Genomic DNA, 26,679 nt, shown 5'->3' with positions numbered 1-26,679 from the left:
TCGTACCTGAATATTATCCAGGCTCGAGAAGGAGCTTGTACAATGAAAAGCGAAGTGGTGAGCCATAGGATCGTCCAGATTCATACCGCTAATCACAGGCTCGTAGGCTCGAAGCCAATTAACTTGATGGAGTCCCCACCTGGATCAACTTTTTGATTCAAACTAGGTATCAACCCTCCCGCACCCATTTTCACATATCACTTCTGCTACTTCGTCTTCAATGCGTGCCATCCCAACACATCCCCTTCTACAATCTGCAACCCCCCGGTAGCACCTGGCTCAGGCAGATGCATTCGCACCCTCAATTATCGCATCGTCAACTCCTACTCCTTAATTGCTCGGGAAATTACATACTATTGTCCTCTCTGCCCAACCAATGTCGTCGCTTAGACGCTTCATTGATCTACTCAATTCCTCTGCAACGGTCATTACCTCCATCGTCTAAGCAACTCCATCTGATGTTGAACCAACGTAAGGGAGTTTGACCCGGGCCGATAGGTTGCGTTTGTTACTCACTGCTACTGCAGGGGCGGTACGAAGTGCATATTCAAATGTACGACCAGCTAGAGGCACTTTTACGATGGGACATGGACGAGGCTATTAGCGGCTTTGTTGAGGTAAATAGAACGATAACACTTTCAATGATCCAGACCTGAAGCACGACAGAATGAAGGAATTTAGCGCCGATCCTCACACAGAAATAAAGGGCCTGTGCGAAGAGCTCATGGTTGCAGCCGATGAGCAGAATGCGTCTGCGCGTTTGCCGATGGTGGGTTTCTGTCGCCCTAATCGTGGACTTTTGATCCGAAGAGAAGTCGCAGATGAACATACAGAGGACTTACTGAGCCAGATAAAGACAAGGTACCTGTCTGGAAGTGACGACAAGAAAATCAGTACTCTGTGCAGGCATTCAACAAAGGGGCTTCTCAAGGCCTGAGCCAGCTGCTGAGTGAGGCAACCGACTCTGCCAAAAGAGGCTACGTACCTGCGAGGTGACAAATTCAGCCGTCCGGCTAGGTTCCTCAATGCCTCTAAACACTCACAGAATCATTAAACTGACCTATTATTCCACAGCACATTCGACATCTCCTGCAAAGGACCGTTCAGCTCTTCCCGCTCCAGTCACTTACAAAGCGCATTCTTTGCCTTCCCACCATGCAGGGATATGTCGCACTTGCTCTGGGGGTCGTGATGATTCATGACTGTTTCCGATCTCTTCGACTTTCAGTTTGATCGTATCAACCTCAAGGCCCCAGACAGCTGCGGCTGTTGAATACATCAGTAGTAGACCCATGTGTCGAAGATTGAGGATACTGAAACTTGATTCTCGAACTCAAGTGACCCTTTTGTGGGTGTTGACCCTACGTGCATCAATCACAAGACTAATAATTGCAGGTGCACAAAGTTCCCAGAGCGATGCCACGCCCTTCTCCGCTCTAAGCTCTTTTCCAACTTTCTCCCTCAACGTCCGCGCGAAGACGATACATGTGAGTTTCAAAATTATATCCCAACTACGGACGTTGAGCTGAAAGGCATCTGGTCAAAGTCACACATTGCACCTTCAAGTTGACGCAGCTGCCGGTGTTAATTATCAATGAATTTCACCCTGAAGACTCCACATGACAAGTTGACAACAGTATGTCCCAACTCTCTTATCATATTATCCCAACGAACGTCTCCACACTACAGGACTCGTTGATTGGACCACTACTCACTTTGTCGAATCAAACGCATGGGATCTCGGCATTAAACTTGGGCTAATATTATGCTCCATGAGAATTGAACGAGCTCACGACGCGCAGAAGTATGGGCGTGGACGTGGCGGTGGTAGGCGTTTTCGAGTCAATCTGCAATGACTGCTTGATAATCAAGTTCGCCCACTTCACGCTCCATCACGGACCACTTGTCTCATGGACTACAGTCTATCAGTCATTTGCGGATGAATCGCTTTTCTCCTTCGAGGCAGGTCGATCACCATGATATCATCTTAGTTCAAGCTTACCTGCATGCTGACGTCAAGTTGAAGATGGTACTCGTAGTGAGACGTACGTTCCCAATTATACTGCCTTCACTATTTTTGACCAAGATATTTACCTGAGTTATCATGAGAAATTGTTCAGTTTCGAGGTGTGTCCGCAATAGTTTGTTACGCGCACACCGTAATTATTTCGAACACGATATTGCTTGCGCCAACCTTGTTGCAGACAGCTGTAGCTGTTAGCCGTACACATTGGCAAATGGATGCATTGAATATTGGGACCGTCGACGAAAGAATTATGAGTTCGCCCAAAGCACTGTCATGGAGAGAGTTGAACACAGTGCCTCGAACGCGCATGAACGGGATTTACTTTCCCCTGAAACCTGGTGTAGTTTGTGTCAGTATGATCATGAAACTCCTCGGAGTAAATCGTACAAAATACAGCAAAGATACAACGAAGATACAATCTTTGTACAACAGGCACCATATACCATGATCTAAATAACATTCGCAAATGGCGACCGGCCCTCCAAAAATATCGCCCATCCTTTGAATATGTCCGGCAAAGCATTAAATGTTATGCAACTGTATAGATTCTGGGGAGATACTCCCATCTCAGTGCACACAGACCGTGTCTCTGCAAAGCGCTGTGCGGCTACAGCAAAGTCCACCACGCGCAAAGGCAACCTCTCCCAGTCCGCGGAGGCTGTATGCCTTAAACATCAGGTTGCCTTGCATATCGCAACTTTCGATTGTGGTAGTGAATTGAGACTCGGCGCTGTGGTACTCGCCTGCGGTGAGCTCGATGCGTGCTGAGGCATAATTTCTGTGGAGAAATGCGTGTGCGTTGCGCAGCGCGAGGAATTCGAGTGGTCTGGAGGCTTGTTGGATGAGTTCCCTCGCAAGGGCATGATTCCCCTGCTTGCTTGCAACCGCAGCCTTCCACACGGTGTACCAAAGAACACGTTGCGGATCCTGTCCCTCGAGCATCTCTACGAGTTTCTGCAGGATATCCATTGCGTCGGATAACCTGCCTTCGCAAAATGCAACTTCTGCAAGGCCCCGAAGTGCTTCCCTGCATTCTGTGAGATCTCTAGGAGGTGCGCATTGCCGGAAAAGGTCTTCTAGGTATGTCTTCACCTGGACAATGTCTCCGCCGTAGCACAATCTGGCCTCCCAATGACGAATCTTGGACCGTAAGCCCAATATGCGATCTTCCATGGACTTCACAAATAATTCATCTACAGATGCTGTGAAAGTGTACATCCGGGCTATATCCAAGAAAAACCAAGTGTTGGCTTTTGTTGTTTCGCTGAGATGCTTCCACGAGTCGGAGTGTTGGAAGTCCTCCAAGACCTGTTGGGATTGAATGAACCGGCCTTGAGATCTGTATGTGTCTGCACATTCGGTAACACAGTGTGCCACATGCTCGTGGTCACCGGCAGTGAGGTAAAGAGCCTCAGCAGCTTTGACGGCCTTCATTCCTTCTGTGAGCTGAGAAATAGTGGAGTAGAGACAGCCTAGCTGCCACAAGCATTTTGCTTTTGACATCAACGTGGAGGACTTCTCTACAATGTTGAAGATAGCCGGGGCAAGGGTAGTTGGGCGAGGAACATGCCACTCCAAGCACTGCAAAAATTGCCAGCAAGCTCGATAAATCTCTTCAGGGATGCAGGCAAGGTCGAAAGCAACTACATGCTCAATGTTGAGATGATCCGAGATGATGATATCAGCAGGATTGTCGCGTGCTTCTGAACACTGTTGAACAGTGCGATAGTAGAGAGCACGTATCTCTCGCAAACAAGTGGAATCTGGGGGTAACGAATCTCGAACAAAATGGCGTATGGGCGCGAGCATCTTGATGAAGTTGTCTTGACGATAAACGAGCGATTGCATGCATAGAACATCGCATACAGTGCTGACTTGCGGGAGCGATGGCAATAAATCGCTAGCCAGGTCCTCATTGAGACCCTGGGGCAGGAAGGCGATAACAGCCAAAGCATGCCGACCGTTCTCTCCGAGTTTCTGGACCGACGGCGAGCTGAGCGACAGCTCCATGGTGTATGACAAACTTTGCAGCTTTCCCTCCCCGTGGTCTAGTACTGCGCTGTGCCGATCCTTCCATCGCTCCAGCAGCGTCCGTGGAGACCAGCGGTTTTGCTGTGCAGCGTTTGCGAGTAGATTGATGGAAAGAGGGTGAAATTCTAACTCCTCAAGCAGGTTTGTTATTTCTTCTTCTGTATTGCTACGACTGGCTGTGCGGTAAATTCGAAAGAATGCCTCCTGAGCCGAACTCGAATCCAATGGCGGGATATCCTTCGTTATCCATTCTACATTGGGTGCATTCCTTCTACTACGCGATGTGAGAATCAGAGTGACGCCGGGGATGTCTGCAATTTCAGCAATAGCTGGTGGTATTTCCTTGAGGGCCGAGGATTCGCTGGCCTCTTCAAAGGTCTCGGCATTATCGAGGACAATGAGGGTGGTAGCAGAACGAAGAAATGAGGATATTTGGCCTACAGGATCAGCTCCAGCAAGCTGCATGCCAAGAACTCCCGCGAAACGAGTCATAAAAGTGTCAAACGTAATGGTGGAAGGATCGAGGCCGTCATATGTCACGAAAAAGCGCCTATCAGCAAATTTCATCATGACAGGGGACTCGTTGAGGATAGCTTTGGCGAGAGAACTCTTTCCCATGCCTCCTGGACCAATCAACGCAATATGCTCATCATTGACGACAAGGTTCATCAACTCTGCGACGAGATCATCGCGACCATACAACATGGAAGGACGTGATGGAGGCATATATGGGCGACAACTGACTGTATTTAGAGGACGTATATCACTGATTGAAAAGACAGCTTACTTTAGGCCGTCGATCCCATTAGCATTGTCCTGCGGTCCCAGAGCTAGCTTCTCCACTCTAATCGCGATGCCAGCAATCATTTCGGTCTTAAGACGTCATTCAGCGGTAGAAGTTTAGGTGAAAATCGAGAGACATACGCTGAATAGTACGAGGACACGATCCAAGTCCTTTTCCCATCCAGCAATCTGGTCACGATCTATCGCAACAAAAAAGAGTTTCTTCCAAAATCCTTGTTCCTTTCTTGAGGCTACTTCACTGTTGATGCGGTTCACTGAGCTGTACGGCGTCATCAGCTCCCAATGACGGTGAAATTGGTCTGGCTTACACGTTAAGCTGCGATAAAGCATGCCCCAGGTATCCTCGCAGATTGTCGTTGGTAGCACCTTTGGTGGCTCTCTCAAGGATTTCCCTGATAGTCTCGCACCTGTCGACTATCGCTAGGAAATCGGACTTGTTCTTGATCACTGACTATATAGACCTGAGCATTCTTCACCAAAAATCTCCGAATATTAAGCCAACTCACCTGCGCAATTATCAAGATATTCGCAACCGTCCCTAGGATACCTTTCGCTAAGTCGATGGGTACGAGGTCTTTCGTAACATTGATAGCCGCTATTGTGGCGCCCAGCAGTTGGCTCACATTGTCGTCCAGCGAGGCCTTGGGTTCAGAAGAGGGTTGCTTAGCATTTGGGTCATTCTATGTTAGATTATATATATATATGGTGGTGGCGCATAGATATGTGCCTTCTTGCCTTAGACTGTTTGAACCTGTTCGTGTTTGACTTTTTGGATGACATCGTTTGGGTCGGTGTGGAAGAGGGTTACAGTGATCGGATGGGCGCCTCCGAGTCTGCCTGCCTCAAGTTACCCGCATGGGAGAGTGCGAGAAACTATGGGTACGTACCAGTGTCTATCATACTCAGAGAAGTAATAGGACTCGGGGCAGTGTTGGGAGTGTTATCATTATGTGATGCCACTAGACGCGCATGTCACACCGCATTGCCATCCTCTGGTTCTCGGCCTTCCCAATTCATAACGGCAATTCCATCTTCCCTTGCTCTGAATTGGCTGGGTACGAACTTTAATCAGCTGCACGTGACCAGAAGCTTCAACGCTTATAAGTAAGTTATAACCGCGCCAGCTAGCTTCGTGAAGGGAATGCAAGTATCCATTCAAAGAGCCATTCACAGCTGTGCACTCTCGATGATGAGTAGTGGCTACCTCATGCATTCAATAATTGAAGTACCATCGCAGGTAGCTCCCCCAACTCCTCCTCTGCCAGTACTTGGTTCCAGCGCCCTAGCACTCTCCCGTTCTGTCGTCCGTATACCCAATAAATCCTTGCCCTCCCTCACATCTCTCGCTGCTGCATTGATCGTGGCTACACTTGCCCTCTCGCATGAAGGCTAGGCTTTCTCCCTCGGGACACATCTCCTCTTGCAGCTCCCCCACAGTCACAACAAAAAGCCTGTTTCCCTCCTGCTTGCCTGGGTAGAAACTTGTCACCAGAACACTTTTGGCGGATACCATGTCCTGAGTTATGACGACAACATGCTCAGCTCGACGTATCATGAACCGCTCTTGAGGATCCCAACAAGAGCGCACCCTGAATCGAGCTGTCGAGTCTCAAATAGAGGAAAGGAGCAGAAGATTGGAGGATATTTCTTGAATCAGGTGCTTCAAGCGGGTCCTGTCAATGCGATATGTAATAAAAGTGCTGCCGCTTACCAGGAACAGCTAAGATAAGCTCATCAGAACTCTACACAGATTCACGGAGACGATACGTGATTGGATTATCATACACAACTCGAGCAGTTTACAACGCTCACCGATTGCTTGAATCCCCTCACCCGCCGGACTCTGGGCTCCCATTTCTTTCAATCGAATATTTTACATCACTCCTGCGCTTGCTGCTGCTGAGGAACTGAACAATCCTGCAGCAATACAAGACCTTGGGCCTGAATGTTTACCCCGACTCGAGAAGGAGGTTGTCCAAGGAAACACAAAGTGGTGAGCTGGTCTGGGATTGTCCAGATTCATACCACTAACTGCAAACTCATAGACTCGAAGCGACTACATCCACTCGATGTAGTCCCCGCCTAGATCAACTTGTTTGATTTAGAACTAGGTATCGACCCTCCCGCATCCAATGTCACACCATCATCTGCTACGTTGTCTTCACCGCTCGCTATCCCAATGTATCCCCTTCTACACTCTTCAACCCCCGGTAACACCTGGCTCAGGCACTGATGCATTCGCATCCACGACCATTTCACCATCGACTTCTATGCTCGGGAAATCGGATAGCCGTATTCTTGACCGTTGTCCTCTCTTCCCAAATGAACGTCGTCGCTCGTACGTTTCATTGATCCACTCGATTTCTCGCAGCAAGACTCATCACCTGAACCATTACAAAATCCATCCGGTGTGGAACCATCGCAGGGGTGGCTTAACCCGGGCCGATAGGCTGCATGCGGCACTGCACAAATTCTAGGGGTGGTGTGAAGTGCACATTCGCATGTACTACTAGCTTGAGGCACGTTTGCGAGGCACGGGTGTGGACACGGCTATTGATGGCTCTGTTGAAGTACATAGAGTGATAACGCCTCCAATGAACAACCTGAGGCATGACAGAACGGGCGGATCTAGTGCTGGTCCTCACACCAAAATAGAGAGCCTGTGCGAGGAGCTCATGGTTGGAGACGATGAGCGGAATGGATTTCCGTATTTGTCGATGGCGAGTCCCTGTTGCCCTCCTCATGGACTTTCAATTTATGATGATGTCGCCGATGAATATATGGAGGAATAACTGAGCCAACGTGAGCGCGACCGCCCACCTGCGAGCGACGAGCGGGAGATTTCCGACTTTTCGCTGCTCTGCAAGCATTCAACAAAAGGGCTTTTCAACGCCCAAGTCAGCCGCTAAGCGAGGCAAACAACGCTGCCAAAGGAGGCTACCATGTGCCTGGCAAATCCAATGCATCTCACTCCTTCACGGTGACAACAGCCGTCCGGGTCAGGTTCCTCGGTGGCTTCAAACATTCACAGAGCTATTAAACTAACCTATTATTCCCCAGTACATTCAGCATCTCCTGCAAAGAACCGGACACTCAGTCCCTCCCCCCTCCGGTCGCTCACGACGCGCATTTCGTGCCTTCCCACTCGAAGATCATGCAGGGGTGTGTCACACTTGCTCTGGGGAGCCATCGTAATTTATAACTGTCTTCAAGCTCTTCCACTTTTCAGTTTGATTGTATCAACCTCAAGACCTCATGTTCCACGCGAACAATTTCGTATGCGTGAGGACGTCTCATAGCTGTGGTGGTCCAGGTTTGGTCGTCCCTGTTCGGCGCTGGGCCACTAGAGACTCACCTGATATTTCCAGGGGCATTATCGACTTCTAGGTGTATCCATCACTGTTACTATGTTTGTCATGATTCATGACGTATTTCCATAGCACTGTTGGTTCACATACTATCATCATACCATTTCGAGCACGGCGCCATTTGTGCTGCAGATAGCTGCAGCTGTTGAACTCGTCAGTAGTAGATCCGTGTGTCGAAGATTGAAGATGTTGAAACTTGATTCTCCAATTCGCGTTGACCTTTGTGGGCGTTGACCCTACGTGCATCAATAACAGCACTAATCATTGCAGGTTCACAAAGTTCCTAGAGCAATGAACCCTTCTCCGATCTAAGCCCTTCTCCAACTCTTCCCCCTCAACGTCTGCGCGAAGACGATATATGTAAGTTTCAAACTTATATCCCAGATGCGGACGTTGAGTTGAATATACATCTCCTGGTTAGACAGCAAGATTGGGTTATGGTTATCACTCCCATTCAATGAGCCGGAGGGCATCTGGTCAAAGTGACCCATCGCACCTTGACGCCGCTGCTGGCGTTAAATATTAAAAAAAATTACCCCGAAGATTCCACATGACAGGTTAACAACAGTATGACTCCTACAGTAACACTCTTGTCATCTTATGCCAACAAACGTGAATACCCATCGATCTACTCAACTCCTCACTGCCGGACTCATTGACTGGACCACTACTCACTTCTCAAATTGAGCGCATGGGATTTCGGCGTTCAACTTGGGCCAATATTGTTATCAGACTCCACGCGAATTACACGAGCTCACAATGCGGGGAAGTATGGGCGTGGACGTGGCGAGGATAGGCGTTTTCGAGTCAATCTGCAATGACTGCTTGATAATCAAGTTCGCCCACTTCACGCTCCATCACGGACCACTTGTCTCATGGACTACAGTCTATCAGTCATTTGCGGATGAATCGCTTTTCTCCTTCGAGGCAGGTCGATCACCATGATATCATCTTAGTTCAAGCTTACCTGCATGCTGACGTCAAGTTGAAGATGGTGCTCGTAGTGAGACGCACGTTCCCAATTATACTGCCTTCACTATTTTTGACCAAGACAATTACCTGAGTTATCATGAGGAATTGTTCAATTTCGAGGTGTGTCCGCGATAGATTGTTATGCGCACACCGTAATTATTTCGAACACGATATTGCTTGTGCCAACCTTGTTGCAGACGGCTGTAGCTGTTAGCCGTACACATTGGCAAATGGATGCATTGAATATTGGGACCGTCGACGAAAGAATTATGAGTTCGCCCAAAGCATTGTCATGGAGAGAATTGAACACAGTTATCTCGACCTCGAATGTGCATGAACGGGATTTACTTTCCCCTGAAACCTGGTGCAGTTTGTGTCAGTATGATCATGAAACTCCTTGGGCTAAATCGTACACAATACAGCAAAGATACAACGAAGATACAATCTTTGTACAACAGGCACTATATACCATGATCTAAGTAACATTCGCAAATGGCGACTGGCCCTCCAAAAATAACGCCCATCCTTCGAATGTGTCCGGCAAAGCATAGAATGGTAAGCAACTGTACAAATTGCGGGGAGGCACTCCCATCTCAGTGCACACAGACCTTGTCTCTGCGAAGCGCCGTGCAGCTACAGCAAAGTCACCGCGCGCAAAGGCAACCTCTCCCAATCCGCGGAGGCTGCGTGCCTTAAACGTCAGGTTGCCTTGCATATCGCAACTTTCGATCGTGGTAATGAATTGAGACTCGGCGTTGTGGCACTCGCCTGCGGTGAGCTCGATGCGTGCCGAGGCATAAGTTCTGTGGAGAAATGCGCGTGTATTGCGCAGCACGAGGAATTCGAGTGGTCCGGAGGCGTGCTGGACGAGCTCCTTTGCAAGGTCATGATTCCCCTGCTCGCTCGCAACTACAGCCTTCCAGACGGTGTACCAAAAAACATCGTCCGAAAGTTGTCCCTCGAACATCTCTACAAGTTTCTGCAGGATATCCATTGCATCGGATAACCTGCCTTCGTAAAATGCAACTTCTGCAAGCCCCACAAATGCATCCTTGCGGTCGACGAGACTTTCATTCTGGTGGCATTGCAAGCAAAGGCTGTCCAAGTGTGTCTTTACCTGGACACTGTCTCCGCCGTAGTACAATCTGGCCCGCCAATGCCAAATCTTGGACTGCAAGCCCCATGCACAATCTTCCATGGACTTCACAAATAATTCGTCCGCAGATGCTGTGAAAGCGTACACCCGGGCCATATCCAAGAAATGCCAAGCATAGGCTTTCATTGCTTCGCTCAGATGCTTCCATGAGTCAGAGTGTTGGAAGTCTTCCAGGACCTGTTGGGATTGAATGAACCGGCCTTGAGCTCTGTATGCGTCTGCACATCGGGCAACACACTGTACCACATTCTCGTGGTCACCAGCAGTGAGGTAAAGAGCCTCAGCAGCTTTGAAGGCCTTCATGCCTTCTGCGAGCTGAGAAAGAGCGAAGTAGAGCCGGCCTAGCTGCCACAAGCACTCTGCTTTTGGCGTCCACGTGGAGGACTTCTCTACAATGTCGAAAATAGCTGGGGTAAGGGTAGTGGGGCGAGGTAGATGCGACTGCAAGCACCACAAGAACCGGCAGCAAACATCATAAGTCTCGTCCGCGTCGTCCGGGACGTGTGCAAGGTCGAAGGAAACTATATGCTCAATATTTAGGTGATCCGAGATAACAATATCAGTGTGGTGATTGTCTTCTTCTGAACACCCTCGAACAGTACGATAGTAGAAGGCGCGAACTCCTTGCAAACAAGTGCTATCAGGTGGTAGAAACGAATCTCGGACAAAATGTCGAATGGGCGCGAGCATCTTGATGAAGCTGCCTTGACGATAAACGAGAGACTGCCTGCATAGGACATCACATATAGTGTCGATTTGCAGGAGCGACGGCAACAAATCGCTAGCCAGTGTTTCATTGAGGCCCTGGGGCAAGAAAGCGATGGCGACGAGAGCACGCCGACCATCATCTCCGAGTTTCTCGACTGACGGCGAGCTCAGCGATAGCTGCATGGTGAACGACAAGCTTTGCAGCTTCCCCTCGCCGTGGTTTAGTACCGCGCTGTGTCTATTGTCCCATCTCTTTAGCAGTGTCGCTGGAGACCAGCCATTTTGCTGAGCAGCATTTGCGAGTAGGTTGATGGAAAGGGGGTGAAAATCCAATTCCCTGAGCAGGTCCTTTATGTCTTCTTCAGCATCGCTACGACCGGCGTGATGATATATTTGAAAGAACACCGCTTGAGCGGAGCTCAAGTCTAGTGGTGGAATATCCTTCGTTATCCATCGCACATTGGGTGCATTCCTTCTACTACGCGACGTAAGAATCAGAACGACGCCGGGGATGTCTGCGATGTCGGCAATAGCTGGTGGTATTTCCGTGAGCGCCGATGATCCACTGGCCTCTTCGAAGGTCTCAGCATTATCGAGGACAACGAGGGCACTAGCGGAAGAAAGGAAGGAAGATATTTGGCCTACAGGATCAGCTCCAGCAAGCTGCATGCCAAGAACTCCTGCGAAACGAGTCATAAAAGTGTCAAACGTAATGGTGGAAGGATCGAGGCCATCATATGTCACGAAGAAGCGCCTATCAGCAAATTTCTCGATGACAAGGGACTCGTTGAGGATAGCTTTGGCAAGAGAACTCTTTCCCATGCCTCCCGGACCGATCAACGCAATATGCTCATCATTGACGACGAGGTTCGTCAACTCTGCGACGAGATCATCGCGGCCATACAACATGGAAGGACGTGATGGAGGTATAGGTAGGCGACAACTGACTGTATTTAGAGGACGTATATCACCGGTCGAAAAGACAACTTACTTTAGGCCGTCGATCCCATTAGCATTGTCCTGCGATCCCAGAGTTAGCTTCTCCACTTTGATCGCGATGCCAGCAATTGCTTCAGTCTTGAGACGTCATTCAGCGACAGAAGTTTAGGTGGAATTCGAGAAACATACACTGAATAGTACGAGGACGCGATCTAAGTCCTTTTCCCATCCAGCGATCTGGTCGCGATCTATCGTGACAGAGAAGAGTCTCTTCCAAAATCCTTGTTCCTTTCTTGAGGCTACTTCACTATTGATGCGGTTCACTGATCTGCATGGCGTCATCAGTTTCTGGCGACGGTGAATTTGGTTCGGCTTACACATTAAGCTGCGATAAAGCATCCCCCAAAGATCCTCGCAGATCATCTGGGGTAGCATCTTTGGTGGCCCTTGCGAGAACTCTCCTGATAGTGTCGCACCTGTCGACTATCGCTAGGAAATCGGACTTGTTCTTGATCACTGACTATATAGACATGAGCATTCTTCACGAAAAATCTCCGAAGATCAAGCCAACTCACCTGCGCGATAATCAGGATATTTGCGACTGTTCCAAGGATGCCTTTCGCCAGGTTGATGGGTACGAGGTCTTTCGTAACATTGATGGCCGCTATTGTGGCGCCCAGCAGTTGGCTCACATTGTCGTCCAGCGAGGACTTGGGTTCAGAAGAGGGTTGCTTAGCATTTGGGTCATTCTATGTTAGATTAAATATATATAAGATGGTGGCGCATAGATATGTGCCTTCTTGCCTTCGACTGTTTGGACTTGTTCCTGTTTGACTTTTTGGATGACATCGTTTGGGTCGGTGTGGAAGAGTGATTGAATGCGCGCCTCCAAGTCTGCCTGCCTCAAGTTACCCGCATGGGGCATTGCCACGGCAACCCATCCTCTGGTTCCCGCCCTTCCCAATTCATAACGGCAATTTCATCTTCCCTAACCTCGGTGAAATCGGCTGCACGTGACCAGAAGCTTCGACGCACATAACCGACTCTCGATGATAAGTAGTAGCTACCTCATGCATTCAATAATCGAAGTACCATCACAGGTAGCTCCCCCAACTCCTCCTCTGCCAGTACTTGGTTTCAGCGCCCTAGCACTCTCCCGTTCTGTCATCCGTATACCCGAAAAATTCTTGCCCTCCCTCCCATCTCTCGCTGCTGAATTGGTCGTGGCTACACTTGCCCTGTCGCACGAAGGCTAGGCTTTCTCCCTCGGGACATCTCTCCTCTTGCAGCTCCCCCAAAGTCACAACATTACGCCCGTTTCCCTCCTGCTTGCCTGGGTAGAAACTTGTCACCAGAACGCTTTTGGTGGATACCATGTCCTGAGTCCTGACGACAACATGCTCAGCTCGGCGTGCTATGAACCGCTTTTGAGGCCGAACTCCCAACAAGAGCGCACCCTGAATCGAGCTGTCGAGTTTCAAATAGAGGAAAGGAGCAGAAGATTGGAGGATATTTCTTGAATCAGGTGCATCAAGCAGGTCCTGTCAATACAATATGTAATAAAAGTACTGCTGCTTACCAGGAACAACTAAGATAGGTTAATCAGAGCTCTATGCAGATTCACTGAGACGATACGTGGTTGGATTATCGTACACAGCTCGAGCAATTCACAACGATCATTGATTGCCTGAATGCCCTCGCACGCCGGACTCTGGGTTCCCATTGCTTTCAATCGAATATTTTTACATCACTCCTGCGCTTGCTGCTGCTGAGGAACTGAACGATCCTGCAGCAATATGAAACCCTGGGCCTGAATGTTTACCCAGGTTCGAGAAGGAGGTTGTACAAGGAAACGTAAAGTGGTGAGCTGGTCTGGGATTGTCCAGATTCATACCACTAACTGCAAACTCATAGGCTCGAAGCGACTAAATCGACTCGATGCAGTCCCCGCCTAGATCAACTTGTTTGATTCCTCACTAGGTATCGACCATCCCGCACCCAATGACACCATTGCTCGTCATCCCAACGCATCCCCTTCTACACTCTTCAATTCCCGCTAGTACCTGGCTCAGGCACTGATGCATTCGCATCCACAACCATTGCACCATCAACTTCTACGCTAGTAAAATCGGATAGACGTATTCTTGACCGTTATCCTCTCTCGAGGAGCTCATGGTTGGAGACGGTGAGCGGAATGGATTTCCGCATTTGTCGATGGCGAGTCCCTGTCGCCCTCTTCATGGACTTTCAATTTATGAGGATGTCGCCGATGAATATATGGAAGAATAACTGAGCCAACGTGAGCGCGACCGCCCACCTGTGAGCGACGAGCGGGAGATTTCCGACTTTTCGCTACTCTGCAGGCATTCCACAAAAGTGCTTTTCAACGTCTAAGCCAGCCGCTAAGCGAGGCAAACAACGCTGCCAAAGGAGGCTACCGTGTGCCTGGCAAATCCAATGCATCTCACTCCTTCACGGTGACAACAGCCGTCCGGGCCAGGTTCCTTGATGGCTTCAAACATTCACAGAACTATTAAACTGACATATTATTCCCCAGTACATCCAGCATCTCCCGCAAAGAACCGGACGCTAAGTCCCTCCCCCTTCCAGTCGCTCACAACGCGCATTTCGTGCCTTCCCACTCGAAGATCATGCAGGGGTGTGTCGCACTTGCTCTGGGGAGCCATCGTAATTTACAACTGTCTTCAAACTCTTCGACTTTTCAGTTTGATCGTATCAACCTCAAGACCTCAGGTTCCATGTGAACAATTTCGTATGCATGAGGAGGTCCCATAGCTGTGGTGGTCCAGGTTTGGTCGTCCCTGTTCGGCGCTGGGCCACTGGACACTCACCTGAGATTTCCAGGGGCATTATCGACTTCCAGGTGTATCCATGACTGTTACTATGTTTGTCATGACTCATGACGCATTTCCATAGCACTGTTGGTTCACATACTATCATCATACCATTTCGAGCGCGGCGCTGCCGGCGCCATTTTTGCCGCAGACAGCCGCAGCTGTTGAACTCATCAGTAGTAGATCCGTGCGTCGAAGATTGAAGATGTTGAAACTTGATTCTCCAACTCACGTTGAACTTTTGTGGGTGTTGACCCTACGTGTATCAATAACAACACTAATCATTGCAGGTTCACAAAGTTCCTAGAGCGATACACCCTTCTCAGATCTAAGCCCTTCTCCAACTCTTCCCCCTCAACGTCTGCGCGAAGACGATATATGTAAGTTTCAAACTTATATCCCAGATGCGGACGTTGAGTTGAATATACATCTCCTGGTCAGACAGCAAGATTGGGTCATGGGTATCACTCCCATTCAATGAGCCAGGGGGCATCTGGTCAAAGTGACCCATTGCACCTTGACGCCGCTGCTAGCGTTAAATATCAAAGAATTTTACCCTGAAGATTCCACATGACAGGTTGACAACAGTATGTCTCCTACAGTAACTCTCTTGTCATCTTATGCCAACAAACGTGAATACCCATCGATCTACTCAACTTCTCACTACCGGACTCATTGTCTGGACCACTACTCACTTTGTCGAATCCAACGGATCGGATTTTGGTTTTCAACTTGGGCCAATATTAGACTCCGCGCGAATTGGGGGAGCTCACGACGCGGGAATGTATGGGTGTGGACGTGGCGTTAGATGGCTTTTTCGAGTCAAATCACAATGATGGCTCGATCATCAAGTTCCCCACTCCATATTAATCATACTCCATCACGGATCACCTCAGGCAGTACTTCTCGGTGCCTATAAAGGGTCTAAGAGACCCGGTTTCTATGTTATGGGAAACTAGTCTCTGAGACCCACCCTCCCCCCATCTATTAATAACATATACTCCTAGCCCACCTCGCGGCCCTCCAGCTCCACCCTCCTAGAACCCTCCCGTATCTGTTCGATACCTCTCGCACCTCTAGAATGCCCAGAAACCCTCTCACGGCACCTCTCGCGGACCTCTAGAAACACGACCCATACCTCCAGCAGCTCCCTCGCGTGCTTTCCATGAACTTAACATTGGGGCCTTGTTGATACCTCCTTCATGGTGGTACGTCCTTCTATTCTTACCTCCACGATGTCTTCCTCGACACTTCCCACTCGCAAAGCTCAGTTCACATCTTCAGGGCTAGGCAACCACTTTGTGAGCCCGACGAAGGCTCGAGACAAACGAAAAACACAAACATTAGTCAATATACCGGGCGCGGAGGCAAAGCGTCGCCGACTTCTAGCTGAAATGCAGCAACTTATGCAGCCTCAACTTGAAGAATCAGGCTCGCAGGTATTGTCTGCTGACCCTGCTCATGCTGCAGCTCGAAACGATACCGCTGAACACATGAGTCTTGGTGATGCCCACCCACTTCACTCCGAAAACGTGGAAAGGGATTCCAGATGACAGACGCACAGGTACGTTTCAATTATGTATTTAATTTACTACTGACACATTTTGGAAGGGCGGACTTATCCAGGACCCGTTTCGTCGAGGTCTCGGCTATGCTGTCCAATGGTTTGACATACTGCAAGTCCAAGTCGAACAACAACTCGAGACCCTTCTCCAACAAAGCCGGGAGCGTATCATGACCATGCAAGCATCCTCTGACATCCCTGAAACTCATTCGCCTACCTTACATCCAGGACGATGCGCGCCCATTCTGGTTCAAAGATGCCCCGCTTGTTTCGGGGGCATATGCTATGGTAGACCCACAGACGAAGGAGGCGATATCCATGTCGCAACGGATGGGAATTTCCATCACCGTCATCGACGCACTGCTGGCGATTGTCCAGCCTTCTACGACCCTACATACTTTATCCCGAAAACCTTTGTTGATGATATCGGCCGCCGCATAGACGCCCTACATAAGCAGCCTCCAAGGACATATGCTTCCCTCATCCCTGACGAGGCCATAGACCAATGTGAAACTGCTTACGAGGCTGCTGACGGCAAGAAGCAGAAAGCCGCGATGGATAACTTCGATGACACAGGGATTATGGCATTAATTTGTCGCCATGATATCCCGTTGTTTTTCGCTAACATTGATTCTCCTGGAGAACAACAGAAGTATTTGGTGGCCCTCCTCCAGCACTTATTTTCATTACTCCCACACCAGGCAACGGTTGTCGCTTTGTATGACGTTGGTTGTGTTCTCGCGCGATCACTTGCAAACGTATGCTCAGGCTATCACTGATGTTTGGATTGTTCGCTCACACCTCTCCAGTACAATATTCTTCCCGAAAACATTACCACACAGACTTCGTTTTGCGACAACTGCAATGCATGCTTACAGCCATGAGTGGGCATGTCAGCTCGTCTATAATCCACGAATGTCCATTGGACTTGGCCTATCCGACGGGGAAGGGACTGAGCGTCTTTGGTCGTGCTTTGTTCGCCTGATTGGTATTGAGAAGACTTCTTCTGTATGTCTCGCATCAATTTCATTATGATGCTTTTCACATGAAACCTTCTTTAGCGTCAACATCGCCTCTGGCTTATTGATCGACAAGCCACAGCCATAGGGTCCGAAAATGCGAGCCGATCTTGGGGATTGGATCAAACATCGCCTCAGATGTGGCATCAAAGAACAAGGGTCAGCAGCACAAGATATGCTAGACCATTGCAAAATCCCTGTCAATGAATTACGGTCTCAGTGGTCCCAACAATGGCATTCACAGTTATCTATACGTGCTCGTGAGTTCAATTTATTATAGCTTGTCAGTATTAATGAACGGTCTTCCAAGATGCTCCGGCTCGCCTCAAGAAAGAGCTGGACACCATATTAGCCCTCCAGACAGATCTCAATGCGTCGGATAGAACACTGCAGACTACCAGAGCAATGCTAGAGAAAGAATCAGCCTCTGATGACACACTAGAAGCTCTGCAGAGCCTGGAGAGAGGATATGGTTGGCTAATGGACAAAGTTGAGGCACTTTACTCATCTCTAAATGTTCATGACAGATTCCCTGAACTTCAAGGGGTCAACCTCGATTTTGTTTGTACTCTTCTAATGGCCCGGGACCTGAAGATGAACGTTCGTAAACGTGCTATCGCAAGCTTCTTCGAATGGGACAAGCTTGACCGCACTGTTGGAGGTGCCCAACAAGCTTTGGGTAAGTTTGAACCTTATTGTTAACTATGATTGTCATTCTACTACGTAACGAGGCACGAGCGGAGGAATAGAATTTGGTCTTTGTGCAAGCGACAGATGTGGTACCCTCCTTCTTGTTCTCGTACCGCATCTGTCGATCTCATCAGCTCAGTCGTCCGCAACAATTCTCTTCCTCCTCTTTTCTTTTCTTTCTTCATTCAGTCTTTGAATGAATTTCTCAGATCTCTTTCTTTCACCAAAGCCTGGTTATTATCACCTGGTTTCTCCCGTTTATTCATGAACAACATTGCGGCCGACCCGGCTCTCAAAGTGCAGCCCAATTTGAATCCGATGCATATGCAGGGTGGCTCAATGCCCTAGTTAATGCCGGTATTGCAAGGGCGGACACCCTCACACAGATGATAGACGGCTGGAGGTGCGAGCACCAAGAACGCATAGACCTCTGGCAAGAGCAGGTCGAGAACGAAACTCGTGCTGAAAGAGAACTTGAAGAACGCACTCGTGCAGAGCGAGAGCTTGAGGAAGAGAATGAGCACTGCGAAGCGGAGAAAAAGAAGCCCAAGATTAACAATTTTGATACGAATACACTGGTAGCTGATGTTCTTGTTCCGCGCCCATCCCAGTTCACACTGCAGAAGATCAAGAACATGGAATATGTGGAACTATGGTACTTTAGCCCAGATGGCTGCCGGGATGCTTTTGACAGTTCTAGATCGTCCGCAGAGGACGTGTTTGGACTCACGAAGGTTGACGGATTCATTGCTTTCAAACCCGTTTCGTCCTTCAAAGCCTCGCAGAAAGCCCTGCAAGACCACGACCTCTCGTGGCGTCAGTTCGACATTGCTAAGACGAGCTTCTTGGTCCACATTGAGAAATGTGCATGGCCAGAAAAGCACCAGCAGGTGCTTGCTTTATTCTTCATGCTCATAACCAACCACGAGCACAGAATGCGCCCACGAGGAGAAAAGACCCTCCTTCGCTACGCGGGGCTGGTACGTCGGGAGTGGCACGATCGCCTGGCCCAGAACCAAGGTTTCAACATCGGCATCTTCAATGGATCCTTATACAGCACTCTATCCGATGACATTTGGGAGGCGGAGCGCGACGAAGGGATCAGGCTGGTACATCTCCTCATTCCTTAGATCGAACAAACCTGACAAATCATTTGCTTTCTACCCTCGCTTTCACACTTCCCACCCATGTGACACATGCCACCCACTTTCGCTCTCACACCTCACTGGGACATGCTACCTGCCCGCTTTGCACTGGCAATGGCAATGCTCCCCCCCCCCCCCCCCCCCCTCCACTTGCAACTCGCTAACTGCTCACTTGCTCCCCATCGGCAGCAAACTCCTTGCTGCACCGAACATACCTCCCCACTTGCCATCTGCGGCACCCAGCTTCAGAACTCACTTGCATCAACCCAAGGGTCAGTGCGGCCACGTCAGCGAGACTTCAGTGGGTCGGGGCATGAAAAATCCAACGCCGAACCCCCGTCTTCTCCGACAGACAAGCACTACCACCCATACCGTTCCCCAGCTGCCAACCAAGCAGGGAAGCGCCCATCGAAAGGCCAACAGTCTTTTCCTGTGGGCACAGGTCAAACCAGCCCCTCGGCCTGCGCCCTATGTCTGGGCCGCTTTCGACACAACATCCACAAATGTGCATATGAATTCCTCTGGGACAAACGAACCAAGACCCGCTGCCGCCGAAATGCAGAAGGTCACCTCATCAACCCCAAAGGTTGCGAGCTATGCTACGACTGGCAAAGGCTGAGAGGTTGCATGAGCACTGCTTGATCACACGTCCATGAGTGTTCAGGATGCGGGAACAAGGAACACGGAGCTCAGGAATGCCCTCAAGGCGAGAGCAGCTAAGGCGCTCACCCCTTACCAGCCCGAAGCCTGGCTGCACTACCTTACATCTGCTAATGTTATGCACAAATATGCACATATTCCGAACGATTTGTGGACTGGTTTCATGGGCAGTGTTCCCGCTATATCACATACTTATACCCCACCTAATAATCCATCCATACTTGAACATCACGATGCCTTCTCTACCATACTTAATCGAGAATACTCTACCGGTCATTACATTGGTCCGCTCACAAAAACCGAAACCAAAACTCTCATTGGTCCTTTTCAGACTGCCCCCCTTTCCCTGGTCCTCAAACCAGGGAAACCAGGAAAGTTCCGCTTGGTCCAGAACTTATCCTTTCCCCTTAGACCTTCTCCGCCCATATCATCAATCAATTCCGCTATCAACTCAGATCTTTATCCATGCACCTGGGGCACAGCCTCCACAATCTGCCTTCTCATCTGGTGCCTTCCACCAGGGTCACAAGCAGTGGTATGAGACGTTGCAGAAGCTTATCGCACGGTTCCACTACACCCTTCCCAATGGCCAGGATTGGTGGTCAGGACGGGACCTGACAGTTTCGCAATTGACTCTAGCTTTTGTTTCGGTTTTACAGCGGCAGCAGGTTCATATGGAGAAATGGCTGACATGGGGGCGGACATTTTCCGTTCACAAGGTATCGACCCCCTTTTGAAGTGGGTCAATGACCACCTCTTCGTTTGCATCCTACACGAACATCTACATAGGTACAACACTCTCCATAAATCTCGCGCTGCTATTATTGCTAGGAATGGTGGGCTCATTGTGGATGGGGGCTGAAAGTGGTACCGAGGTGCTACAATGCCTGATGGGTGAACTGAGGAGTATGATGAGGATTTTTCTTGTGACATCAAAGACCTGTCGCAATGCTCGCCTCATTCACTCGAGGACACACTGTTTACCTACTGCTTTGCAGATATTGACCGCCTGTCAAAAATCCTTGGCATTCCCTGGGAACTCACGAAGGACATCTTCTTCTCCTTGTATGCACCGTTCATTGGCTTCCTTTGAGATCTTGCAGCCCGCACAATATCCATTCCAGAGAAAAAGAAAGAGAAGTACCTGGAGGCCATTAGGGAGTGGGGGAGCAGACCCACTCACACCCTGCTCGAAGTTCAGCAACTACATGGAAAACTTCTTCACGCCTCCCTGGTCCTACCGGCAGGTAGAGCCTACCTGGTATCGCTCGAGGCCGTGCTTTCCATCTTCGGTGACCGTCCATGTATGCCACATTCCCCTCCCAAAGCCACCGGAGGAGATCTCTGCTGGTGGAAAGCCCACCTCTCTCAACCCAACATCTCCCAACTCATCCCTGGCCCCACCAAAGTCACTGACCCCGCAGCTTACTCAGACGCTAGCTCAGGTGTTGGCATCGCGATTTGGATCAACAGGAGATGGCATGTGTGGCGCCTCCTCCCAGGCTGGAAAGCAGAGAGTAGAGACATTGGCTGGGCAGAAGCCATTGGAATGGAATACTTGCATCAAGGTTTACGGAGACAACCGTGGTGTCGTTGAAGGATGGTGGAAAGGCAGGAGCCGCAACAAAGCTACCAATGCCGTCTTCAAACGGATTCACACTCTCGTTGAGGACGCCAAATGTTCCATCCTCACTCGCTATGTTCCCAGTGCCCACAACCCAGCAGATGACCCTTCCTGCGGGATCTACCCCCCAACCAGCCTACTTCTGCCCCCCATCCCAATTCCCCAACCTCTCAAGTGTTTCGTCATTGATTATGATGCTCCCATGCTCACTTCAGAAGGCAGCACTGGTCTCCCGCTCGCAAAAATGGCTTCTTCCAACAACAAAGGCCATCACGCACTCGACCACTGCACTAGACTCAATGACGAGCTTCGCCGACAAGGAGAGGACCTCCTCCAAGCAACGCAAGCTTACCACGGCCTATCCTGCTAATCTGACACCTCGAGCCTCTCCCCTATGTCCTCACTGCCCCACGAAGGACCACCTCCGGCTATGGCTCCCACTGAACTCTCGCTCATCATCAACATCACTTCCCCATGCGGATGCACAGCGCATTCAAGATGTGATGATCCACGCGTGGGCACACAGCACCCGAGAAGCCTATGGCAGTGGCATCCTGGCGTACCATGTCTATTGCGACTCTAAGTCAATCGGGGAGGAGCTGCAAGCACCCGCATCGTCCAAGCTCATCTTGGCTTTCATATTGAGCCTAGCAGGGATCTACTCAGGAAAACCATTTCAAACTATATCCATGGGATCCAGGTATGGCATACCTTGCATGGTGTCACATGCGTGCTGAAGGATGACCAGATTGACGCCCTGGTGAAAGCAGCCATCAACCTTACCCCCGCCGCGTCAAAACGGAAAAAGCGGCAACCTTACACAGTCGATTTCATTTCTCACATCCTGCTGAAACTCAATCAAGAGGTCCCCCTTGATGCCGCAGTCGGTAGCTGCCTCACCATGGCCTTTTATTCCATTGCGAGGGTTGGGGAATTCACAGTTCCCAACCTCACAACCTTCGACCCTTCAGCCCACGTGAAACGCTGGGACATTTGCCGGGACACAGATTGCAATGGACTGCAAATGATGGTTTTCCACCTACCACGCACAAAGTCTGCACCAGCCAGTGAAGATCTCTTTTGGGGCAAGCAGAATGGCCCAACAGACCCAGAGGCGGCGCTAGCCAATCACTTCTGCGTTAATGATCCTCCCATCAACGGCGCTCTCTTCGCCTACAAATACGGTAACACACACCAGCCCCTCACCAAATCCAAATTCATCTCAAGGCTTGCCAAGGCCACCAAGGACGCGGGGCTAGACCCATTGCAAGGCCACGGCATAAGGATTGGCGTCACGCTAGAATACTTACTGTGGAACATTCCATTCAACGTGGTAAAGACCATGGGCCGCTGGGCCAGTGAGGCCTTCCAGCTATACCTCCGCAAACATGCTCAAATCTTGGCACCATACCTACAGGCCACACCAGCCCTTCAAGACGAGTTCCTTCGGTACACAATGCCGCAAGTACGTTAAACACTCAACATGAGTACTCGTTCTCCTCCTACTATCCTGGGTCCCAAGTTTTGCTCCATGCGTCGTCGAACTCCTTCTGTTCTGGGCTTCGCAGCTCACCTTTTCTATCACAGGATACGCGGATCGGGATCGGAAAGCACTGTGCGCTTTCGCCCAAGTTGCTCAGGTAGTTCACATCATAGTAGTCTAGCCATAATGTCTTAAGAGTAGCAATGATACTCTTCTCTTCTCAGATAGCATCTACAGCAACTCGCAAAGACGGTATCCTTTGTTAATTACCCGCAGGCGCTAAGCTCCATCAGCATACACGCAAAGTGATAGCAAAGCGCCAACCTGCCCTCATGACTGCCATTCGAAAATTCAACTCCTACTGTGAACGGTTAGATTCCCTGTATGACCCGAGTTGGGGGATTCCACTGCCCGCCCCTCTTCCAACCAAACTTACAAAACTATGTAACGACCCAAGATTAATGGAAGATGTATGGATTACACCGTCGGTAGGAGAAGTTCCCCGATGGTTGGAGGACTCACACATCAGGGACGGTATACGTGCACTCTTAAAGCGAGATCAGTGCGAAGAAGAGCAGATCCGCCTCAGCATTGAGGCTGATAATCTTTGTCATTTCTTCGGTGATGAACTGGCAGCACTTGAACTCACTCTTCACCTGCCAGAAAGGGAGTTAATTCAATTCATCTAACGACCTTCTGTTAATGTGTAATCTAACTTTAGGTGAAGCGTTTGCTGTTCCATTACAGCAACAGCATGCTAATTTCGTCCGACTTCAATCTCGATGGTCCAACTCTTTGGCTTCTCCGGCATGCTTCGTCAGCCAAGTCAACAAAGCACTGGATGTTGCTACTACCCTCTCTGGAGCCTCGCGCAGCACAACACTTCTTTCCATCAACAGTGGTACACTTGTGGCGCCAGATCCTGAGGGTGGGGATGAATTTCCCCTCACTGATCCTGACCATTCCCCGCCCATTGATTCCGAACAAGCAGCACTTGCTGATGTTCTGGAGGGTCAGGTGGGCATACTGGAGTTGGATGACGATGATGACTCAACAGATTACGGACGTGAAGCTAATGCTGTTATTTGTTGGGATCTTCCTGAGGTACATTGACATTTACTGTCAGGAATGCACTGATTAGAATATACTAGAATCTTCTTGTGGATGACTTTAATGTTCCATTGTGCATTCCAATGCGTGAACCCGGCATTCTCATACCTGGTAAAATTGTCGCCCGAGTACGCCCTAGCTCGCACGATGGTATCCCTCGTCAGATATTTGACCCTAGGGATATCGGCTTCCTTAGTTCTCCCACAGCATGCCTGAATGATGTATGTATCAACAGCTGTGCTATACTTCTCTGGCACTCTCAGCTCAAGACATCGGGCGCACAATGTGCAATCCTCTCAACCCACGATCTTCCCCACATTCGTTACAATGCGCCAGACAATGTCATCTGGCACAATTCATCATGGGTTCGTTATTGGGAAAAAGATATCTGGGTGCTTCCCATTCATCGTCCGTTGGGCATTGGGCACTGGGTGCTATGTGTCATCCGCCTATCCAACAAAGAACTTCATCTTTTTGATAGCCTGGGTAATAGGCAGCCTTGGCAAAATGATGTTAAAGTAGGTTCAATTTAAATCATACCTTTGCGTTTGACTGATCAGATCTGGATCTGAAAGGATATCATGAGACTAATTGCTTGGTTCCTTGCTATCGCATGCCAACACCAACATCGTGTTAATATTGACCTTGAAGGGTGGGTTGCTCGACCGTTGAACGTGAGTTTCACACTCCATTATCACAACTTTTCTGATCACTTTGTGTTATTTTAGGTCCAATGCGTCCAGAATAATGATTTTGACTGTGGTGTATGGGTTTTAGCAACGATTTTTGCTGTTGTACGCAGTAAACATATTATGGGAGTACTTGAGCAGGACATGGTCAATCTGTGACGCTATCTTTGGACTATGGTTCTTGTGTTACCAGTTTACAGGTATGATTTGAAGTAGAGTAGTACAATGATATTATGGACTATGACAGTATAGACTCTGCCCAGTAACTAGCAAATCAACCTCCTCCTGATAACTTAAGATCCTCCGCGCTACCCCCTGGCAGTAGCACTCAGCCATAAGCTTGTGTCTTGCACATACCTGCCGTTGGTCAGCGACACGAGCATTCAGTTCATCCCAGCCTTCAAGCAACCCCTTCTGTGCATCTCGAAGCTCCTTCAAAACTTCAGATATTTCTCCTGCATCATACATAGCTGTGCGATGGGCCCGAGATTCCCTTTCCATATGCAAATTGTGTCTGTGCATCATGTCAAAGAGATTCTAGGTGAAACGCTGCTCTTCCGGTGAGTCGGATGGAGGTAGAGAATTGTAAGGTGGGGCTTTGTCCCACTGAGAGAGATCCAAAACATTGATCAAGTCAGAACCATTGAGCAATTGGTGAAAGAGATAGGAATTGGGAAGAGGAAGATTGGCAAACTGCAATATAGAAGACGGTAGAGGGTTGTGCAGGTCCTTCAATGTTGTATGAGGTCCACATTGACCATGATGTTTAGTGTAAGCACGAGCATTCTGTGCTTGCCAAACGATTTTGCCTCTGAAAAACATATCAATAACGTTGCAATAACAAATCACTGAATGATGCTTACCATTTTGACTGCAAATATGATTCCGTATGTCAACGAGCAGCTGCCATTTTTTCTTCTAATGGGAAGTACTTGGCTCGGTGGCCCATGGTTAGGTTTATTGGACAAATAGTCAAAGTCAACCGAAGTTGATGTGAACATCTCACCGCTGTAACTGTCTAGTTACTTGTTGAAATGTAATATGGCCATCCACGATGAAGTTCTTGTTAAAATATTCATATGAGCATGATGGGGCATGTTGCTAGCGTCGATGAGGCTAGTCCAGACAATGAGGTGGGCGGTCAATGCCTGTACATATGTCTTTTAAACCAAGTACTATTCGTATTTTCAATCTCATTGGCTCATGATTGTCATCTGAACATGAACCCTCGCCAACCTTGTGAGAGCCTCCTTGCAACCCTCTTAAGCTTGACATTGATGCAGAGGTATACTGTTTCACAAGTATACCTCTCCTGTTCACTGCCCCGCTGTGTATATGATGGGACTGTGATCCTGTGCTCTACCTGCGAGCTTCCATTGTCTGGTGTGGATTTCGCAAACCTGTAAGTGTTAGAGTGATCAGTGTCTGAACTACTGATTAATCTCTACCTTTTTGTTATGATAAAGTTTCACTGTTAATATGTTCCGATAGGCCGATAGTGGATGGGTCTGCTCCAACACGCGGTATCCTTCATGTTTCCCTCAAGAAAGTCTCCGCATGAGACAGTTACATTCGAGTATGTAATTACGTCAAACATTTTTTCGTTCCTCAGCCCCTCTGACTCTCAAATTATGGCGAATTACAAGTGCTCGTGTAGTTGTCTACACAGAGTATGTGGGACAGACACAGAAAGAGCGAAGTATGTATGGACAATTAAACAGGCGGGCAATGGAAAAAGGCAGATCCCACTACTACACAACTCTGAGTGCAACTTCTCTGAACCCCACTTTACTTCAAAAGGATGCAAGAAGCTCGTCTACCTCCACCTCATCTTTG

At 49.1% G+C, this 26,679-nt stretch overlaps 6 protein-coding genes across 6 annotated transcripts; 3 read left to right on the top strand and 3 right to left on the bottom strand.

Moving 5' to 3' along the window:
* Positions 1-2,533: 2,533 nt before the first annotated feature.
* On the bottom strand, positions 2,534-5,848 carry EDB91DRAFT_143439 (uncharacterized protein). The gene is made up of 6 exons (XM_041326217.1): positions 5,597-5,848; positions 5,368-5,523; positions 5,170-5,312; positions 4,982-5,120; positions 4,845-4,930; positions 2,534-4,796 (listed from the first exon to the last, which is right to left on the bottom strand). Exons 1-6 carry the CDS (start codon positions 5,639-5,641, stop codon positions 2,594-2,596), a joined length of 2,772 nt encoding a protein of 923 aa, XP_041170360.1. The 5' UTR covers positions 5,642-5,848; the 3' UTR covers positions 2,534-2,593.
* Positions 5,849-9,676: 3,828 nt separating this feature from the next.
* Positions 9,677-12,929, bottom strand: EDB91DRAFT_1351042 (uncharacterized protein; the record flags this gene model as incomplete). The annotated part of the gene is made up of 6 exons (XM_041326111.1): positions 9,677-12,008; positions 12,057-12,142; positions 12,194-12,332; positions 12,382-12,524; positions 12,580-12,753; positions 12,816-12,929. The coding sequence occupies 6 exons, from the start codon at positions 12,927-12,929 to the stop codon at positions 9,677-9,679; spliced, it is 2,988 nt and encodes a 995-aa protein (XP_041170359.1).
* A 5,011-nt stretch (positions 12,930-17,940) lies between these two features.
* Positions 17,941-18,123, top strand: EDB91DRAFT_1028194 (uncharacterized protein; the record flags this gene model as incomplete). Its single annotated transcript, XM_041312669.1, has 1 exon — positions 17,941-18,123. A coding segment is annotated over one exon (183 nt), but the record flags the coding sequence as incomplete, so codon positions are not given.
* Positions 18,124-18,416: 293 nt separating this feature from the next.
* Positions 18,417-19,262, top strand: EDB91DRAFT_1062977 (uncharacterized protein; the record flags this gene model as incomplete). Its single annotated transcript, XM_041314578.1, has 1 exon — positions 18,417-19,262. A coding segment is annotated over one exon (846 nt), but the record flags the coding sequence as incomplete, so codon positions are not given.
* Positions 19,263-23,376: 4,114 nt separating this feature from the next.
* On the top strand, positions 23,377-25,002 carry EDB91DRAFT_1087579 (uncharacterized protein; the record flags this gene model as incomplete). Its single annotated transcript, XM_041316247.1, has 6 exons — positions 23,377-23,665; positions 23,766-24,148; positions 24,196-24,375; positions 24,418-24,672; positions 24,730-24,828; positions 24,883-25,002. The coding sequence occupies 6 exons, from the start codon at positions 23,377-23,379 to the stop codon at positions 25,000-25,002; spliced, it is 1,326 nt and encodes a 441-aa protein (XP_041170356.1).
* A 378-nt stretch (positions 25,003-25,380) lies between these two features.
* Positions 25,381-25,665, bottom strand: EDB91DRAFT_1062981 (uncharacterized protein; the record flags this gene model as incomplete). Its single annotated transcript, XM_041314579.1, has 1 exon — positions 25,381-25,665. The coding sequence occupies one exon, from the start codon at positions 25,663-25,665 to the stop codon at positions 25,381-25,383; it is 285 nt and encodes a 94-aa protein (XP_041170355.1).
* Between the last annotated feature and the right edge of the window lie 1,014 nt (positions 25,666-26,679).

The sequence above is a fragment of the Suillus paluster genome (genome assembly GCF_016628075.1).
Source record: "Suillus paluster strain FC165 chromosome Unknown EDB91scaffold_137, whole genome shotgun sequence".
Classification (NCBI taxonomy): domain Eukaryota; kingdom Fungi; phylum Basidiomycota; class Agaricomycetes; order Boletales; family Suillaceae; genus Suillus; species Suillus paluster.
Note: the sequence above shows the minus strand (reverse complement) of the source record. Positions and strands in the feature narration are given on the sequence as shown.

Coding starts and splice junctions, on each gene's coding strand:
- EDB91DRAFT_143439 (XM_041326217.1), bottom strand. CDS start 5,641: ATGTCATCCAAAAAGTCAAACACGAACAGGTTCAAACAGTCTAAG. Junction 5,313..5,367: donor ATATCTTGATAATTGCGCAG/GTGAGTTGGCTT, acceptor AGGTCTATATAG/TCAGTGATCAAGAACAAGTC. Junction 5,121..5,169: donor GCTTTATCGCAGCTTAACGT/GTAAGCCAGACC, acceptor GACGCCGTACAG/CTCAGTGAACCGCATCAACA.